This window comes from Balaenoptera musculus, chromosome 5 (genome assembly GCF_009873245.2).
Source record: "Balaenoptera musculus isolate JJ_BM4_2016_0621 chromosome 5, mBalMus1.pri.v3, whole genome shotgun sequence".
In the NCBI taxonomy this organism is placed as follows: Eukaryota; Metazoa; Chordata; class Mammalia; order Artiodactyla; family Balaenopteridae; genus Balaenoptera; species Balaenoptera musculus.
The window spans coordinates 34,108,409-34,128,579 of record NC_045789.1 but is presented as its reverse complement, the minus strand read 5'-3'; the positions used below and the strand labels follow the sequence as shown (position 1 = coordinate 34,128,579).

Below are 20,171 nucleotides of genomic sequence, written 5' to 3'. Positions count from 1 at the left end.
GCCTAGCACATGGTTGGTGCTTAGTAAATAGTTGAATGAATGAACGAATGGGAACTAAAGCTCTTGAATACTGAGGACATGGGGTTTGGCGAAAGACAGAACTAAGGAGAACCCCTTTGAAAATTAACCATGTGGAACTTACAGGGGAAAACGTGGCCTAGTACATTAAAATATAAGGTGATAAGAAGCCGTCTCTCCTGTGTTAGACTATAAAGTCATAATATATCAAATATTCAACATATTCTCAGTCATAGGAGTTGCTATAAAGTAATTGTTATCTTACTGTAATTTCTCTAGTTGTCTTTCATATAGTCTTTAAAGTTTCTCCTCCCCCCAGTCATCTATTTATCACATCTTGAGATGTACAGCCATCCCTTGGTGTCTGCGGGAGGTTGTTTCCAGGACCCCCCACAGACACCAAAGTTCGCAGATGCTCTAGTCTCTCATGTAAATGGTGTAGTGCAGTTGGCTCTCCGTATCCGTAGGTTCCACATCTGCCTATATGGAGGGCTGACTCTTTTATTTAAAGGCTATGTATTTCTTCTCAGGGGGAAAAAAAAATGATTTAAAACTAGTAATTTTGGGGCTTCCCTGGTGGCGCAGTGGTTGAGAATCTGCCTGCCAATGCAAGGGACACGGGTTCGAGCCCTGGTCTGGGAAGATCCCACATGCCACGGAGCAACTAGGCCCGTGAGCCACAATTACTGAGCCTGCGCGTCTGGAGCCTGTGCTCCGCAACAAGAGAGGCCGCGATAGTGAGAGGCCCGCGCACCGCGATGAAGAGTGGCCCCCGCTTGCCGCAACTAGAGAAAGCCCTCGCACAGAAACGAAGACCCAACGCAGCCAAAAATAAATAAATAAATAAATTAATTAAAAAAAAATCTATAAAAAAAAAACTAGTAATTTTGTACAGGCAAGATGAATTTGAGAAACTGTTCTTATGGTTTATTTTTATGTTAGAATATATGTAATCTCACATTTCTCCTTTTTCTAACAACTGCTTTTCTCTCTTTTTCAATGTATATGTGTTTACAAGCTAGATTTTAATATCTCGCTTATGAACATAATTATCAGTTATCTACTACTTTTAAAAAATAGATTTTAGTTTTTAGCGTTACTGTGAGACACAGCTGATAATAATTGTACTCAATAATTAAGGTGACCAAGTTGAGTATTAAAATGACATCAGTGAAAATTCAGAAACTTTTTATATTTGATATTCTAAAATGAATGTTTTTAGAATCACTGCTTTTAAAATTGCTGAAGTCATTTTTATAACCCCAAACTGTAAGCCTTGACTGAAGGAAAAATGTGAGCAAAAATTTCTAGTGAGTCTCAAGTTTTTTGTGTTTCAGGACCCTATTATACTCTTAGAAATTATTTAGGACCCCAAAGACCTTTGATTTATTTGAGTTATATTTCTCAATATTTAACCTATTAGAAAGTAAAACTGAGAAGTTTAAAAAGTACTGTATTCATTCTTTTAAATTCACTTAAAAATAACTGGTAATTACATGTTCACGCAATTAATATATTTTGGGGGAATTAGCCTTATTTTCCCCAAACAAAAAAGGTCAGTAAGAAAGATGACATTGTCTTACGTTTCTACAAATGTATTTAAAGTCTGGCTTAATGAAAGATAGTTGGATTCTCTTATCTGCTTCTACATTCAGTCTGTTAAGATATAACAAATCATGTAGTCTGAAGAAAACTTCATTGTATACTCATGAGAGACTGAGAGTGAAAAACACAAATAACATCTTAGTATTATGAAAATAATTTTGATCTCATAGACTTTATGTCAAGGTCTCAGAGACCACCCCCAAGTCCATATTTTGAGAACTGCTGGAATAATTTCTCACTGGGAAACTATATGTGGCAATATCTTAAAGTCTTTTAAATGAAAGACAAGTTTTAAATATATAATAGTGTCAATTGAGTGTTTCTGTTCCATATGCTCTACTTTAGGGGAACTATTGAAGTTAGCTTGTGCTTACTTATGTATATATCAATACATTTGGGCATTGAGGAAGGATGCCCTGACCTACAGGGTTGTGTTTGTAGATTTCACATGTTTTAGACTACCATGTAATAGAACGGTCACCTTATTTCTTAGAGAAGCAGAAATTTATTCAGTAGTAATAGATTGTTAACGTTTTTAAAACAAGTTTTTGGTACTCAGAGTCACTTGCAATTAAGGGGGAAAGCACAACTTTAAAATGCAGTTAATTTATTAAAAAATAATCATGATGCTTAATGTCATTAGTGAGCAAATATTACTGTTGTTTCCACCTCTTGGTAAATATAACTCTAGCCATACAAAGATAACTGTTAACTGTTTTTTTTCCCCTAAATATGTTATGTTTCTTTTTCTGGTAGTTTTTAAAGCTCTTTCTTTGTTGGCTTGCCTTCTGCCTCCATCTGTATGCAACCTAAAAATCAATAGTACATTAAATTAGCTGACACGGAAGGAAAAATAATAAGTAATGAAAATAGCACTTATTGCTTACATTCGATTTTAGTTAGAACTAGTGTAAGATCCAGAGGGTATTGATGGGAATGAGGGAAATGAAGCACTACACATCAAGTTATTTCACAAGTAGTAATCTATACTTTTGCATCTTTTATTTCATGGTTTTGTTTAGAAACAACATTGATGCTGAGTAGCTAGTAAAATAACTTACTTTCACTAACAGCATTTGGTGAGGATTGTTATTGATGCTTGTCTGTAATATTAGACACAATGATTTATTTAAAGGCTGTGTTAATTATAAAGCTAATAAAAACCTCATATTATTATGGGCATGCTATATATTTGTTGACAATATAAATTGCATGAGGTTTTAATGCTCAGTACATTGTCCTTACGTTCGGATGATGTACTGATTTTTTCATTGCCTCTCTAAGCTTCCCAATCTCGCACATTTGCTAGGAGGAGTGCATTAGCAAGCAAAAAGATCTTTTTCTCCAACGTGTCTGACAAGCCTCTGAAAATGTGATGGAGCAAACTATAGCTAGATTTTAGAAGTTCTTTTGTTAAATCATGTAAGAAACTTAAACTTACAGTACTTCACATTTTCCACGTAATTTGCTCTTTCGATGAATAGCTGGGTAGCAGCAGCACAGGAAAAGCAGAGTTCTTGGCAATACCAGCTCAATTGCATCTGCAGATGAGGATTTAAAATTCTGTGCAGCAGACAGTACCTCCAGCAGGCGAGTAAAAGGTTACTGCATTATTTTGCTTGTTTGTTTCCGTAGCCTTTATCTACAAGCGGTTTTTTAAAAATGCAATGTGAAGTGCATGCCTGTTTTTAGATATTCTGGAAATTGATTTAAGTTTAACATGAATATCAAAAGGGCAGCGCAAGGTGAAGGAAGAGGCAATACTGGCTCTTTTTAGATTTCAACCAAAGAAGAAATTGAACATGAGACATACACAAATAAAGAACCTTTCAATGCCACAGAAAACAGGAAGTCTTTAAAATATCCGTTTTAATACAAGGTATTTCTTTTTAGTTTTTAGACTATCTTCCTCAAAAACGGTGCTGTTAACAGACTGATAATCGTGGGTCTATGAATGTTCATTAAGTTACAGTTGTTTGAAGTCTGATTATTTGGGAAGACTATAAAGTATTTGTATTAATGTGACCCTCTCTTGTCCTGGAAATTATAATGTGGATTATAATTACGTGGTATACATACATATATATATATATATCTTTATACATTATTGGCAAAAGATACTAGAGTATGGCTAACATAATTAATACTATTGTTTATGTTTTCAGGGTGGTTTGTATTTTTTGAATCTTTTTAATGAGATGCAGGTAACCAGGTAGAAGATTCAGTATCAAAACAACCAGGTTTTTGTTGGCTTTTCACTTATTGTCAATACCTATCTATGTAGTCACATGCCCTTTCCTTCTCATTTTAAACTCTTCTCACATTTATGATAACAGGGGTCTCCTTGGATTCTCTTTCATAGTTATTCTGTCATTATCAACACCACTGTTTTTGCTATAGAATTTTATTGCTCCATATTTCTCAAGTTTAAGTACAATATTCAGAAGGAATTTTTTACTTTGCCTGTCAACCACCGTCCTGCCCTCTTCCAGCAAAGAGGAAGATTTTTACTAGCTACTGTCTAAATTTTGTTTAAAAAAATAGTTATGCCTATGTTTTTGTATTTTAGATTGAATAACAAGATTGAAAACAATCCTATAAATTAATCTGTAATAAAGAAGTAAAATCAGTTGATTATTCTTACTGTGAGAGTTTGGCTGGCTTCTTGAATCGTAGAGTCATAAAGGGTCAGCAGTTCTGATTGGTAAGTTAAAGAATCTGTCCAGTAATTTGCTCCCTGTTGTTTCTCAAAGCAATGCAGCAGCAGTTCTTTTCCAGATATTGAGCGGTTCTTGAACAGAGTGTATGGGGACAGGGAGGGGTGGGGCTCATTCCTGTTGGTTGTTGAGACAGTGTGCATTTACAGAGGGAACAGGTTGGATAGGCTGAGCCGGAGGAGTAGGCAAGCAGATCTAAACTGATGGAGGACAGAAAGAGTGGTTAGTATAATTTGGGGGTATATTATCTTGAGTTTGCTCCTTTATTCAGTACTTGGGCTTTAATATAAAACAGTTTAAAATATTAAAGCACCCTACCTTCTCTCTAAAGAGTAGCCGGGAGACTTCTGCTTTTAATATCGAGTTTTTCTTGGCAATGAGTTTGTGGCTGGTATCTTCTGTAGGGAAGCTGTTGTTTTATTCTTTTTTAACAGTGTTTCTTTCAGCCAGAGAGCTGCAGAATGAGGCAGTTAGCCAATTTTGAGTATACATGGGACATTGCCAGTTTTGATTTTTTAAGGTAAAGTCTCTGATTTTTTAAGTTAAATGAGCAAGTCAATGTGTGGCTGTGGCTGCAGCGTTATTTCTTCTTTAATGAAGAGGTTGAGCCGTTCGACCTGCTGCTCCGACCTGTTCCCTGGTAGCCATACATCAGACCAGTTGCAGAGATTATCCATCGAGTGTCCCAGGCAACCAAAGGTAACTACATAGATTTATTTCAAATAAAAATATACAATTAAAATGGATGCATTATAACTAAGACCAAATGATTAAAAATAAAAGATCAATTAAAGATGTTCTGAGCAGTTTTCTTGACCTTGCAGTAGCTATCCAGTATCATTTTGTCATCATCAGATTGTGTAGCAATGGAAATGCACTGCAGTAATTGATTTTGTAATAGGATCAGGTGATTTACTAGCTGCACTGACAACCACTTGCTTGCCTGCTCTGAGCTGTGGAGGACTCTAATGGATGTTGTGATTGCAGCCCCGGGTTGCCGTGAGGCTGCTGGCCACTTAAAGCAGCAGCATGTATTTTTAAAATTAGAATAGTAAGTTTCTCTTTTTTGTTTTCTTTGCTGTAAGTTTTGGGTAACCTCAGTAATTTTACAGGTAATTGAATGCCCCCATGAAATTTTAGAGATTATGTGTTATTTCATCCATCAATTCATAAAAAGTTCATTGGTACTAGTAGTCTTGACTATAATGAAATATAATCTCTGCTCCCTGCTCCTAGTTTAGCATCAACATATGTATCAACATACTTTGGTATTGATCATGAGGGCACATCTCTAAATTATAACAATTTATGTTAACTATCCTATGTCATCTAAATGAAACAGAATATTCCTAACATTTGTAAATTTCATCAACTTCATCTAGCTATAATTATGATAATGTGATTATGGTAAATTCTTGTACTAGTGAGGAGTTGTATTAAGAGTTGTTTTGTATCCTTTTTTGGTCTTTTGCTTTCTTAGTGGTCTCATAGATATAACAACATTTAGGAACTCTGAGTTGAACCAATTCTAAGGAATGTTGATGAAAACATAGTAGCCATTTTAAAGTAGTGTTTAAGGGTATAGCAATTTAAAAATTTAATATCCAAGATTATGAATTTTCAGTGATTATATTTTAATAATCTTTGTTTTCATCTTTCCTTTATGCATTTTAAACAAATAATTGATTATAAATATAGAAGTAGAAGACCAAAGCTTAAAACAGAATAGAACTACTGTTATATAAAGGACCATCAGACTCAGGTGCCCAAGATTTTGCCCACTTTGAAGTTCTGCTTAGGGCTTTGCATTAGGAAAGAAAATTATCTCCCCTCTCTACATTCCTCACCAACTCCTTTACCTCTCTAACTATCTAACACGTGAAGTGTTTTGTACACAGCCTGATGCATAAAAATACTGAATTCTCTGTCCTTCCCTAATTTACGTTCTTAAATCATAGTTATGTTCTTGCCACGATAGAGGTGCTATTTCTTTCAACCACATCTAAAACATTTACATTAATTAATGTTAATAATTTGCTATAGAAGCAATTGGGCATAAAATTGCCATTTTATATGATAGTCAAACCTCTAAGTGAAGACAGCTTCTCTTTGTGATGTACTTAAATACTTGCCCATAGTATTTGAGGCCTTTGTGTTTCTTGAAAGATGCAAACATTTCCAATATCATTCTACACTTTATCCTAAATTCAGATACTTAAAACTTTAATTATGGAAGACTAATATAATTTAAATGCTAGTGTTTGTAATCTTTTATTATTCAATTGGTAACAAGTTTATTAACCCCCCGCCCACCCCCCCACCCCCCCCAAAAAACCCTCTATGAACACTGATAACATGAACATAAGGATGTTAATACCATAAGAGATTTGGTCAAGGATGTGTTGAAATTTCATATATATTGAAATGTTAAGTGGTGGATTACCAATAAATTACTAGTAAGTTTCACTGGATTGGTGTACCTTAAAGCTTTTTTGCAGTGGGGCGGGCAAATAGGAGGAAAGGAAGTGAATATCAGAAGTGTTGACTACTTTTTAAAAAGATTGGTTATAAAAGATAGGAGATACTGTGACCTGTAATTCAACACTCCGTGAAGTTCTAGCCCTAGTGGAACTGCTTTTTCTTAAGAGCTCTAGATCAAACATTAAAAGACCTGGATTTAATCACACTCTGCCACTAATCTGTTGTACTTGATGACCTTGATCAATTTATATATGAACATTTTCAAGGTTCCTTAAGCATGCTTCTGAAATGTCCATTAAAAAGAAATGAGTTGACTCTTACCACTGTGAGGTATGGTAATACTTGACCTGGAAGCAAGTTAAAGTTAGGAGGAAGGATGAAATTTCTTAAAGAATCAGGTTCTAGGTGATATTGAAATGTCTCCTTTCATTTTTCATGTTTTGGGGCGGGAGGGCGGAGAGGCACATGTTTTTGCTTAAGAACACTTATCTTTTTGATATCCAGTATTCTCTAAATAGGATAATTATTCTAGATAATAAATAAAGGAACAAATTTGGGATTAAATTCTGGAGCTGCCGTTTTTTTCCTATGCTCTCTAACAAAGATAATGTTGTTAAAGAGTTTGTTTCCACACCTGGCATATTTTTTAGTCAGCATTTTTTTTGAAAGGCAGCCTTTATGTTGCTGCTGCTTTTCCCATATAGGGCCTGTCAGATAAGCTGAACACAGTCCTCGTTTTTGCCTGGGCGAAGTCGTTTGTGGGTTGATTGAATTAGGTACATTCACCATGATGATCATGTCATAATAATTATAACAAAGATTTATTGAACCCTTAACTTGGACCAGATGCTATCCTAAGCACTTCTATGTTAATTATGTCATTTATGAGATAGGTGCTCTTACTGTCATTTTTAAATATGAGGAAACTGAGGCTCTGAGAGGTTATATAACTTACCTTAAATCACGCAACTAGGAAATAGCAGAGCCAATATTAAAACTTATACTTAAAAAATATATATATATATATACACACACACACACACATATATGTGTGTATATGTATATATATTTTTTAATTGTGGTAAAATACTGTACTTTAATATACTTTTAAAGTATTTACAGTTTCAATTAAGCAGTGACTGCAGAGATGAAGCCAAGTTTTTGTTTGAAGACATTATATGATTACTTAATTTTTGTGTCTTGAATGAGAAGAAAGTGATATATTCCCCTCTTACTCAGCTTTTTGGAATATACTTTTCATTGTTGCAATAATTATTCGTTTAAAGCATTTGTACTATGTTTGCAGTGATGTTTCTCAAAGTGCGGTTCAGAGATCACTTATATCTGTATCATTCAGGATGGTAGTTGAATGCACAAATACACATCAGAACCCACTGACAGAATCACTAGAATTGGGTCCAGGGATTTTCATTTTTAAACAGTCCACTCAGGTGATTCGTATGCATACCAAATTTTATACGTCCATACACATGTAGTGCATATGGTATTAGGTTGAACCGTATGAAATTGCCATTTTTGTAGATCTGGTGGTTTAATATCGGCATTTTCATGGAGTTTAACCTACCATGACATCAATTTTGAAAATATGTATTAGTTACACATTGTAGTAAGGGAGACTGGAAGCAAATACAACAAATTTATAAAGTGATTATCTCTGGATGATGAGATTATAGATAATTTAAAATATTTCTTCTTTACATGCCTAGGTTTTTCATGCCTTCTTTACGTACTAGGTCTTAGATTGGACCTTTATAGTAAGGCAAAACAAGTTGCCTTACTGATAACAGTTCTAATAAAAATATTAATATAGCTAAACATTTGCACCCAACATCAGTTAGTCTTCTCCTTTGGAATGTAGGTCCATGAGGGCATTCAATTCTGTTTAAGATAAATTGTCCAAATTTAAAAATTCTGATCCAGGATGTAGCCTCCTTTAGTAGTCCTCCCTACCCCCAAACCCCCTTTTCTTAAGAAAAAGGAAACATGGGAAAGGTATTTTCATGGCTTATTTATCTGTACTCACAGCTTGGCCAGATAGTTTAACATTGTGGAAATCCTAGCAGTTCTTGACCATTAACCAGCCTCTGCTTGGCCTCTTCTACAAAATTTTTAGATTTTTTTTTTTCCTTAAGATCATCGTATATTGCTAAGGCTCTCTCTGTGAGGAAGCTTGTCCCTGATGGCTTTAAAACATTACTATGCTGGAGAATATTTTTTCTGGGCCAATGAGACTTTCACATTATTCTGACCTCATCCCTTAATGATGAATGAATGAACTAATTCTCACTACAGAAACGTGTTTTGTAGAAAAATAGTAGTCTCTAGTTGTCCCATTGCTTTGTCATCGATCATGTATTGAACTATATTTGTGCACATTCATGTTTATATTTATATATTACCATGTAGTAAAGGAAAGGGGCTTTGGAGTTAGGCTGATTTGTCGGAATGAATCAAATTTAGGTGACTGAGTTTTGGTTGTGTGAGGATAATACTAATTATCTGGTAGGATTCTTTTGAAGATTAAGAGAGAATGTACATAAAACATCTAGCACAGTGATTGGCATATAGCAGATAACAAATGGTACTTCCTTTTCTAATGATGAAGTTTGAGACTGCAAAGATTAAGTGACTTGCCCAAGGTTACCCCTCGGCAAGCAAAGGGGCATGTAGCAAAAGTCAGATTCACTGACTACTATAATTCCTATCTTAATTCCTATCCTATTGTAATTCCTGTATGTACACATATACATACTTGTGGGTGTATACATACATGGAGATTCTCCTACTGATTTAAGGTTTATTCTTCCCTTAATTGATTAATGTCTCACTAATTCGTATTCTTTTCTATTCAGATATTGATGCTGATAATGGTAAAAGATTGGTAGGGAAGCTCTTTATGTAAGTTCCTATTCTAATTAGACTAGTGCTGCTTTCAAGTGAAGGATGCTGTACTTAAGGTTGTGTCAGCAGTTTTATTCATGCCTGTTTGCACTTTTCCAATAGACTGTAAACTGTTTCCCTAGTTACATGATAATAGACAGGCATTGGCAAATTCATTGTTTACTTTTTTAAAAAACATGGCATCTTCCCCAAGTCAAAATAAACTGTAACAGTTTACTTGTTTTATACTAATGCATTATGTTGATCATACAAGTTTTCCTTTGGAGTAATTTATAAATGAATATGAAATTAATTCGGTTAATATGAAATTAACCCCTTTCTATTTGTTTTTCAGTAAAATTTCTATTCTTTAATATGGTCATTATTTTATTCTTCTATTTATAGATAAAAATACAGCAACAAAGAAGATTATTTTCTTTTCCCAAGCTTGCTACCTTTTAGTATAAAAAAGAAGGAATATCTTCCTATATTTCTGTAACTGAGATTTGTTTACATTACCTGCAGTTATTTACCTCACAGTACCATTTGCAGTAATGTTAGAGAATATGCATGCTGTAGATTTTATGGAGGATGTGTTATATGAGTTTGTAGTGGTTGTTATTATGTTCTTTTATGTTTTGAAATTCTAAGAATCAGAACTCATAGGATTTGACATTGCACTGTGTCTGGCTTTCATTAAATTTTTGAACTGTTACTCATAATAAAAATTATAATTACATATCCAAATTTGCATGTAGTAAGTGATTAATTTTGAAATCATGTTACATACAGTATTAGAATCAATTGATATATTTGATCAAATCTACGAAGCTTGAGGTACGCAATTATTTTAACTATTAGAAAAGGAAAAATGCTGCTTATTTAGACTATGGCATGCCATCAATTTCAGAGAAGCCGAGATATGAAAAAACTGTGCCTTTTAGAATCTATGAAATATTGCAGGGGTGTATTCAGATTTTAGGGCTCTTTTTCGGCGAGGAGCAAATTTTGTGTTGCTAGTTGTTGAGGACCCTACTTAATTCTCTGTATATGTACAACACCAATTTTTTTTGTTCATTTGTTCTTCCTTTAGTATTTATCGAGTGTCTTTCATGTGCAGAACTGTGTCATGTTTCTGGCCACATAAGATTTCTTCCTCCTTGGAACTTCTATTACATATCCAGAGCATAACAGAAAACCAAGTTATTGATAATACAAAGTAGTACTTACTTGTATCTCCAGCTAGGTTTCAGGCTATCTTAGGGCAAGATTGTTGGTTTTTACGTGTCATGTATCTGCTTCATTTCCTATCATGTACTTGGTAATTCATTGTAATTTCTTGATTAAACTTTGTTTAAAATGGTAGGAAAGAGAAGTAGCACATACACCTCAAAAGAGTGTCTATATGATTATGTTTTAATAGTAGATTGTATCTCTTAATCTCCTATCCCTACTACTATGTATAAAATAAATAAGCAACAATGATACATTGTATAGCATAGGGAAATGTAACCATTATTTTATAACAACTTTAAATGGAGTATAATGTATAAAAAAATATTGAATCACTATGTGATTCAATTATTATAACTATGTTAGTTATAATACTAACATTTTGCAGCCTCCAATAAATTAATGCATGGAGACACCGAATATCAACAGCTGCTAACATCATGAAAGGAAGGACACCAGACGCTAGGTGACTCCTAATGAAATAACTCACCACGCTGTGACAGAGGGACCAAACCAAGCCTAATAAAGCCTCTGGATCCAGCTGCCAGTTTGAGTGAGGAAATACAAAGGACAGATAAATGTGTTGAGCTGTATCACGTGTATGCAATTAGTCAAATCCAGACTATGAAAAACAGATCAAACCGATAAATTTTAAGAAGGGTATAAAAAATAAATCTGTAGATTGAAATAGACTTAAAAGAAACATCAACTGTTTTTTTAAATGGTCAAGATTGAAAAACAGTATCTAGGGAGACATACTTGAGTGAGAGAATCATAAACAAAGGGAAGTGATTTCTGCAAGAGTAACTTCGAGGAAAGGAGTTACTTAAAGGAAGGGAAGGGGCTATGATTGAGTCAGGGCACATGGAGGCACTTCTGGGATAGTTGGCAAACTTCTAAATATTGAGCTGTGTGGTAGTTATAAGAATGTATATCCATCAATATAAAAAAAAAATCTGATTAGAAAATGGGCAGAAGATCTGAATAGACATTTTTCCAAAGAAGACATACAGATGGCTAACAGACACACAAAAAATGCTCAACATCGTTAATCATCAGAAATGCAAATCAAAACCACAATGAAATATCAGCTCACATATGTCAGAATGGCAATCATCAAAAGTCTACGAATAATGAAACATTGGCAAGGACATATAGAAAAGGGAACCCTAGTACACTGTTGGTGGGAATGTAAACTGGTGCAGCCACTATGGAAATAGTATGGAGGTTCCTCCAAAAACTAAAAGTTGAACTACCATATGACCCAGCAATTCCACTCCTGGGTATATATCCGAAAAAAACAAAACAAAAACACTAATTCGAACAGATACATGCACCCCAATGTTCATAGCAGCATTTACAACTGCCAAGATATGGAAGCAACCTAAGTGTCTATAAACAGATGAATGGATAAAGAATATACATATATACAATGGAATATTACTCAGCCATAAAAAGGAATGAAATTCTGCCATTTGCAACATCACAGATGGGCCTAGAGGGTATTATGCTTAGTGAAATAAAACAGAGAAAGACAAATACTGTATGTTATCAATTATATGTGGAATCTATAAAATAAAACAAATGAATGAATGTAACAAAACAGAAACAGACTCACAGATGCAGAGAACAAACTAGTGGTTACCAGGGGGAAAGAAAAGGGGAAAGATAGGTTGATTCCATATCTTAGCTACAGTGAATAATGCTGCAGTGATCGTGGGAGTGCAGATATCTCTTCAATATCCTGTTTCCATTTCCTTTGGATATACACCCAGAAGTGGGGTTGCTGGTTCATATGGTACTTCTATTTCTAACTTTTTGAGGAACATCTATACTGTTTTCCATAGTGGCTATACAAGTTTGCATTCCCACCAGTAGAGTACAATAGTTCTCTTTTCTCCACACACTCCCCATGAATATTTGGTATATTTTGGTTTGGAAGGTAGTTACTCTGACCTTGTAAGTAGTACCCAAATTGAGTTAAGGTTTGAATTAGATGTCTTTCATGACTGCTAATCTCCTTTCTTCTGTGTCATATTTAATTCATGATGAGGTAACCTCTTTTAAATATATTTTTAAAAATATTTATTTATTTATTTGGTTGTGCTGGGTCTTAGTTGCGGCACGTGGGCTCCTTAGTGGTGGCATGTGAACTCTTAGTTGTAGCATGCATGTGGGATCTAGTTCCCTGACCAGGGATTGAAACTGGGCCCCCTGCATTGGGAGCACGGAGTGTTAACCACTGCGCCCACCAGGAAAGTCCCTGAGGTAACCTATTTTAAAGTGTTTTTAAAATTGGTAATGGAAAGTTGTTTAATAGCTAATAACATATTAAGTACTCAGTATGTGTCAGACACATCTTTAAACATTTTACATGTATTATCTCTCTAATCCTCACAATAATCCTGTGATATAGAGGTACCATTTTAAATCTTTTGCAGATGAGGTAACTGAGATTTAAAGGTGTTGAGTGATATATCCAAGTTTACATAGCTAGGTAGTGGTAGAACTAGAACCTGTATTGTCATCTACTACTGAACATGGGCTCTTAACCACTGGGATTTATAACCTCAATTTTATGCAGCTGTTTCCCTATCAATTTGGCTTTGACCAAATGGATCCCCAGCCCACTGTCCCTGACCCTGATTGGAAGAAAGGTGATGTTTAGGGGTCTGAGAAAGGAGAGTGGGCCCTATCTTAAGGGGCTTTTATATGAAAGAGATAGTTGTAGTGGTGTCATGTTACTGTCACTTGTGCCCATTGTTTTTCTTGGTGCTTCGAGATTTTTATTATGCCATGTTGGAAGACAGGTTGGTCTAATGGAATGAACATAAACCATGGCTCAGACATATCTGAGTTTCAAACATGTTACTAAATCTTACTAACTGTAAATCTTTGGGCAAGTGACCTTAATCCGAGGCTGTTTCCTGTTTTGTAAAATGGAAGTAATGATCTCAGGGTTGTAGATTAAATGAATGTGGTGTACCTAGCATCGTGTTGGTCCCTAGTGGACACTCTGTAAATGTTTGTTGATTACATGAATGCATTGGAAGTATCTGTACTAATTTGAATATAAAAACAGACTTCTTAACCTATAAGATTCCCTACTAATATTTTGGTTTCTATATCCAGAGGAATCGAATTGCTGCAGTAGAAAAACAAAGGCCTATTTTATGGCTTTCAATTAATTATTATTATTATTCTTTTGACTTAACCTTCTACTTTTGTCTAGGGGAGAGGCATAACATCAGAATGAAGGAATCCTATCCAGAAACTTGGAAGTTCTAAGAAATATTCCTTCAAACAAATCTGAAATCAGTAGTTTTGGAGAGCAGCGACCACCGTTATTGTCTTCCCAGTTATTTGAATGGCTGAGTTTAGTGGTAAAATCCTTAGGCCGTCCTCATTGTGATAAGGAATTCAAGTTGTGACCAACCCACAATGCTTCCTCTTAGTTTTAGATTGAGTGTACAACACAGCATTGTTTGTACTGAAATTGAGGGTGTTTGGAAGTTTGAGAGTGTTGTACAACTACTGCCTTGTTAGGTTTGTCCAGAAATACTGTTCTATAACCTGAAAAATTTTAAAAATTTCTTGTCTGAAAAATGACAGATCATTACATAAGGGATCTAGTTTACTGATTTAATCATTATGACAGTGTTGCTTTATTTCTACATAAATAGAAAAGGTCTTTGTAAGAAGATCATATTTCTTACTATTTAAAAAATAATAGCTCGTAGTCTTTACTAAAAAGAAAGAATAGTTTTGAGTGGATTATAATTGTTTCTTGGTATTGGAATTAGTATTTTACGTGTTTTGTTATTTTCTTAGTGGTGGTGATGGTTTTTACCTTTTTTTTTTTTTTTTTTTTTTTTTTTCAGTCACTGTAGACATTGGTGGGCACTGATGAAACTGGGCTAGAATGAAGTTTATTTTACCTGGTTTCTACTATAATTATATAACTTTTAGAAGTTTTTTTGTCCGTATATCTTACAAAGGTCTAACTAGGGTAGATGTTTGTCTCATAATGTTTAAAAAATAGTATCTTTATAGTGATTGCACTCTATTTTTTGGATGCAGGGTTTATGTCTTTGGTCAGCATTGTATCCCCAGTGCCTGGCGCATGTTAGAGTTTAAATCTTTTCTCTTTTTCAGTTCAAATACACATTTTCTGAAGGCACATTGTGTGCAGTGCAGTCATGCACTATCTTCCCCCAATATGTCCACTCAACCTTCCTGCCAAGAATTTGAAGAGGAAGATGGAGTGATTGTTTCTGAGAGTCTACATGTGAATAGTGATTTTCTGGCATATTCATCTAAATGAGGTCATTGTTTTGCCTCAGAGAGCAAGAAAAGAAATCTAGGCAGGAGTTACCTGAGTTCTAATTGCATACATACTGACTGACACTTCCTAGGGATCCAGGCATGGGGTGGGGGGGATCAAGCAATAGCAAATGAGAATAGGATTCCTAAATTTAAAAAGCAAATAATAAGATGACATTTTTTTCCACTTGTGGTTTACTGTAGTTGCCAAGCTAAAATTATGCTCACCAAGATAGGAACCCTATTTAAAAAACAGACTCACTGGTTTTCTATAGACAATACATTTTCTGTATTACAGTGGTGTGCTTTTTCTGAAGTGCAAAACCTTGTAAAATGATAGTGAGGCAGAGTAGAGGCCAGAGTTCCAGGATTTGTTCAAGTCAGTAGTTGCTCATTGTGATGGTATTGAGGCTTTCCTTAAAGATGCTGAGTTTTTTCTGAAATTTAGCAGATTCTGGCTTTCTTTGGTCCTGTGATCACTGGCTCTTTAGGTAGTGGCTTCAGATGTTGTTTCTTCTAGTACGGTTGCTTATGTGTACCTATTGTATTCTTCATTCCAAATTCTGTCTGCTTGCTACAGAATGTTTCACAGTGAACCATGTGTTGCTGACTCTTCATCTATGGGCCCAGAGCAAAGAAGACCTAAGCCTTCTTCAGCATGTAACAGTCTTCAGCATGATGGGAGAGTCAAGGAAGGCAGAGAAGTTTTTGCATTGTCTTCAGTTAATTACACATTTTTAATTGAGGTACTTTTATGTAAAGTGAAAGGTACAGATGAGTTTTGACAAATGTATGCACTTATGTAACCATAACCAACACCTCAATCAATATACAGAATATTTCTGTCACCACCCCCCCCCCCCAATTTCCCTCATGCTCCATTGCATTCAGTCCACACTTAGGCAACTACTGTTCTGATTACTCTCACTGTAGATTAGTTCTGTGTATTTGTAAACATCATATAAATAGGATCACATAGTGTTGCTTTTTTGTGTCTGACTTCTTTCATTCAATGTACTGTTCTTGCCATCCATGTTGTTGCATGTATCAGAAGTGCATTCTTTTTTATTTCTGTGTACTGTTCCATCGCATGAGTACAACTCAATTTATCCATTCTTCTGCTGATGAATATTTGAGTTGTTTCCAGTTTTAGCTATTCTGAATAAAGCTGCTATAAACATTCTTGTACCAGCCTTTTTTATGGACATTTCTCTTAGGTAGGTACCTAGGAGTGTATATGCTAGCTCACAGCGTAAGTGTGTGTTTTTATAAGAAACTGCCAAATGGTTTTCTACAGTGGTGGTACCATTTTACAATCCAGTAGCCAAATACGAGAGTTTCAGTTGTTTCCTATTTTCAGCAACATATGGTGGTGTTTGGTCTCTTTTAATTTTAGTAATTCTTGTGGATGAGAAGTTCTTTTGTGGTTTTAATTTGCATTTCCTTGATGGCTGATGTTATTGAGCACCTTTTCATGTGTTTATCAACCCTTTTATATCTTCTTTAGTCAACTGTTTGTCTTTCACCCATTTTTTTGACCCATTTAATGTTTAAATGGTGAACGACTGAATTACTACGTGACTGAATTCTGTGATTATTTACCTTACTTACCCAGATTTCAGCTTTCATATCCAAACCTGACACCCCTCTTGCTCCAAGCCATGATGACAGCACCACTCTACCTAAAAGACTTCTAGGAAGGATCTGTTTGCTCAGTCATAAGGTTTTTTTCAGTAGACTTCAGTTCAGTAGACTTCTTGAACTACCACAAAGGAATAGAAATATCTGGTAACAACTTAAGATGGACACTTACATTTTTGTTTTAAAAATCTATAATCACTAAGCTTTTTAGTTTACAGTCTATGAGAAAAGTTATTGAATATAAGACAAAGCAGTGTGTATTGAAGATGGATAGAGGTGAGACCAGATTGGGTATGTCTTAAGTACTGTGCTTAGGATTTTAGATTTATCCTACAGAATGGTAGTTTTCAGAAGTTTTGCAGAGTCACTCGAGGGTTGCTAATTGTCTCTTCTCCCCTGCTCTCACAAGCTCTCGCTTCACCTTTTTAATATTTTGCTCTCATTTGAGCAAAGGGTTCAGCATGTAAAAAGTTTAAAAGCTGCCACTGAGTTGTTGACATTTCCTGTTCTGGCAGCAGTATAGAGGGTAGATGAGAGGGGCGGGAGACAAAAGATAGGGAGATTACTAGGGATGTTATTCAAGTAGTTTGGGCAAGAGGCAGATGGCATGCGCTTATTAAACAGTACTAGAAAAGTGGGGTTGGTTGTAGTGGACTTAGGAGGACTTAGTGATGATGTGGGTGGGTGACAGAAGCGTGGGGACAGGCAAGGGTAGTTTGTAACAAATGATAGGAACCAGAATGACATCCAGATTTCTCCTTTTCCCCCCTTACTTCAGAAAAGTTCCAAGTACAGTGCTAAGAACTTATTTTGCCATTTGATAAGTTGCCAAAATGATGCACCATCACTCCCAAACACTTGAGTATGCATTTCTTATAAACAAGGACATTCTTCTGCCTAATCACAATATAACCATTAAAATCAGGACATTGGCACTGGTATATTAGATTGTCTATTCCTCAGACCCCATTTGAATTTCACCAGTTGTTCAAATAATATCTCGTATAAGGACAAGATTCCATTCAAAATCATGGGTTGCATTTATTATCATGTATCCAGAACAGTCCCTTGATCTTTTATTTTCATTCCTTTAACACTTTTGAAGATTACAGGCCAGTCATTTTGAACCGGGACCCTTAATTTGGGTTTGTCTTGTGTTTCCTCATGCTTCCTCGTTAGGTTAGGCATCGTTGACAGGAATATCACAGAAGGGATGCTGTGTTACTCCCACTGCTTCCTATTAAGTAAACATAATTTCAGTTTGTCCCATTACTGATTTTCACTTTCAGCCTTTCTCACTCTTCTTACACTGGGGAAACACTTAAAATAATTTTCTGATCTTGAGAACCCTACATGAAAATTATTATATCTACAGCTCATGGTACATTCGCTTGATCAGAAGTTGTAGATATAATGATTCATTGATAATTGTCAGTGCTCTTTTGAGTACAGAATGCTTTTTTTTTCCCTGTGGACATGTTTACACTGGCAAATTTATTAGCCTCTTCTTTTTGTGTGGTTCCCCCTTCCCACAAAGGATGTCAGCTCCAATACAAGTTAATGGAGCAGATAGAGGAAACTCCAGTTTTTTCTTTTTTTAACTTTACTACTTTACCTTCTTAACCTTGTCCACATAGGCCTTACCACAAATTCTTACTATTTGAGATCCAAATGAGATATGGTACATGCAAGAGCAGTCCCCCTTCCCACGCCAATATTTAAGACTAAACATTTTAGCCAGCTTTTCTTGGGGGAAAATACAACCCCCTGGTGATTAAGCTTAACTTACTTTCCTTGAAATTAATCTCTTTTAGGGAATTCCCTGGTGGTCCAGTGGTTAGGACTGCGTGCTTTCACTGCCGAGAGCCCAGGTTCAATCCCTGGTCGGGGAACTAAGATCCCACAAGCCATGTGGCTCGGCCAGAAAAAAAGAACAAAGAAATTAATCTCTTTTATCATTTCATAAATTTTGCAAACTCATAAGAAACGTAATAAATTTCATGTAACTAACTTAAACCAAAACGGGACTCAATTTTTCTTAATGTAGGCTTGGCAGATTTAATTTAAATAAAGGTTATAAATTAATTTTAATTAATGTTATTTACAACATGAAAATTTATTGACAGTGTCGAATAGTAGAGCAACTAAAATCATAAGCCAAAGCAATATGAATAAAAATATTGCCTAGACACAATTTTATACAAGACTTTGAAAAAACATTTCCTTATTCAGTGACATGATCAGGCTCAAATGTAGACCAAGCAGTTAGAAAATTACTTCTTTTATAGGCTCATATACGCATAAAAGTGTTGTTTTTGAATCTTAAAAATTATATTTACCTCTTTACAGTGAATTTACCTTTTTAATGTAAAAATTGTATTTATCTCGTGTGCTTGTTTTTTGCTTTAAAATACCATTCAGGGTCAAACATGGGATGAGCAAGCACATACAAATTTTTCTTTCAGCTGAAATGAGACCATTTTTTAGCTTACTCTTGATGTTCATTGAATAAGTAAAAGATTGTTCAAATGTGTGAGAAGTTGGAAACTGTAGCATAATGTTCATTATTTCCTATGATAGCAGGATATTCTTTTCTTCTCAGAAATCCAGAACTTATCTGGGCAGATCAGTAAAACTCATCTTGAATGTATTAGACTGCAGCTTCTTCCTTTTTTCTCAAGTCAAATTCTCACAATCAGAAGATTCAGAAAAAGAGTACTTACTCATTGATACACTTGTTTTTGAAAGGGAAGGAAAATCAGTTCAGTTTGTTCTGCAGCTTCACTAGGTGGTTTCCAGTGAGACTTGAGACTTGCTGATACCTTCTTCCCTTGGGCCCGAGCAGCAGTGGAAACATTTCAGGATTTCTTCTTTATAACACGATGTTTTCCAAAAGCGCATTTTCCTTTTAAATCCAAGAATTTTGTCCCTTGAAGTCAAAAACATTAGAGACTGAAGAGCAAGTGTGAGATGTGCAGCCGTTCTTCATCTTCAAAGTATTCAACAAAATCTCTTCCTCTGTTGTCTTAAAAGGACCCCTTTCAGCTCAAATACCCTGTTGAGAATTTTTCCTCTGCTAAGCCACTGGATTTCTTTATGTAGTAGGAGATGTTCTTTAAATACTCTGGAGTGAAATGACCTGTGTTTAATGAAGTTAACCATTTTGTAGTGTCTTCCAGAACAGTTTTATTTCATCCCGAGTGTTTTTGACACCAGTACAGGAATACCTTCTGTGTCAGTTCAGGTCCCCAG

General features: G+C 35.2%; 1 protein-coding gene across 4 annotated transcripts in view; it reads left to right on the top strand.

Moving 5' to 3' along the window:
• Positions 1–20,171, top strand: part of FBXW7 (F-box and WD repeat domain containing 7) — a 204,435-nt gene that overhangs the window by 82,040 nt on the left and 102,224 nt on the right. Inside the window, exon 1 of one of the 4 annotated variants that reach the window (XM_036852416.1) lies at positions 15,855–16,024. The exons of the other annotated variants lie outside the window; for them this stretch is intronic. Coding sequence (XP_036708311.1) covers positions 15,860–16,024 — 165 coding nt within the window. The 5' untranslated portion in view covers positions 15,855–15,859. Of the gene's footprint in view, positions 1–15,854; positions 16,025–20,171 lie in introns of those variants that run through there. 4 annotated transcript variants of the gene reach the window in all.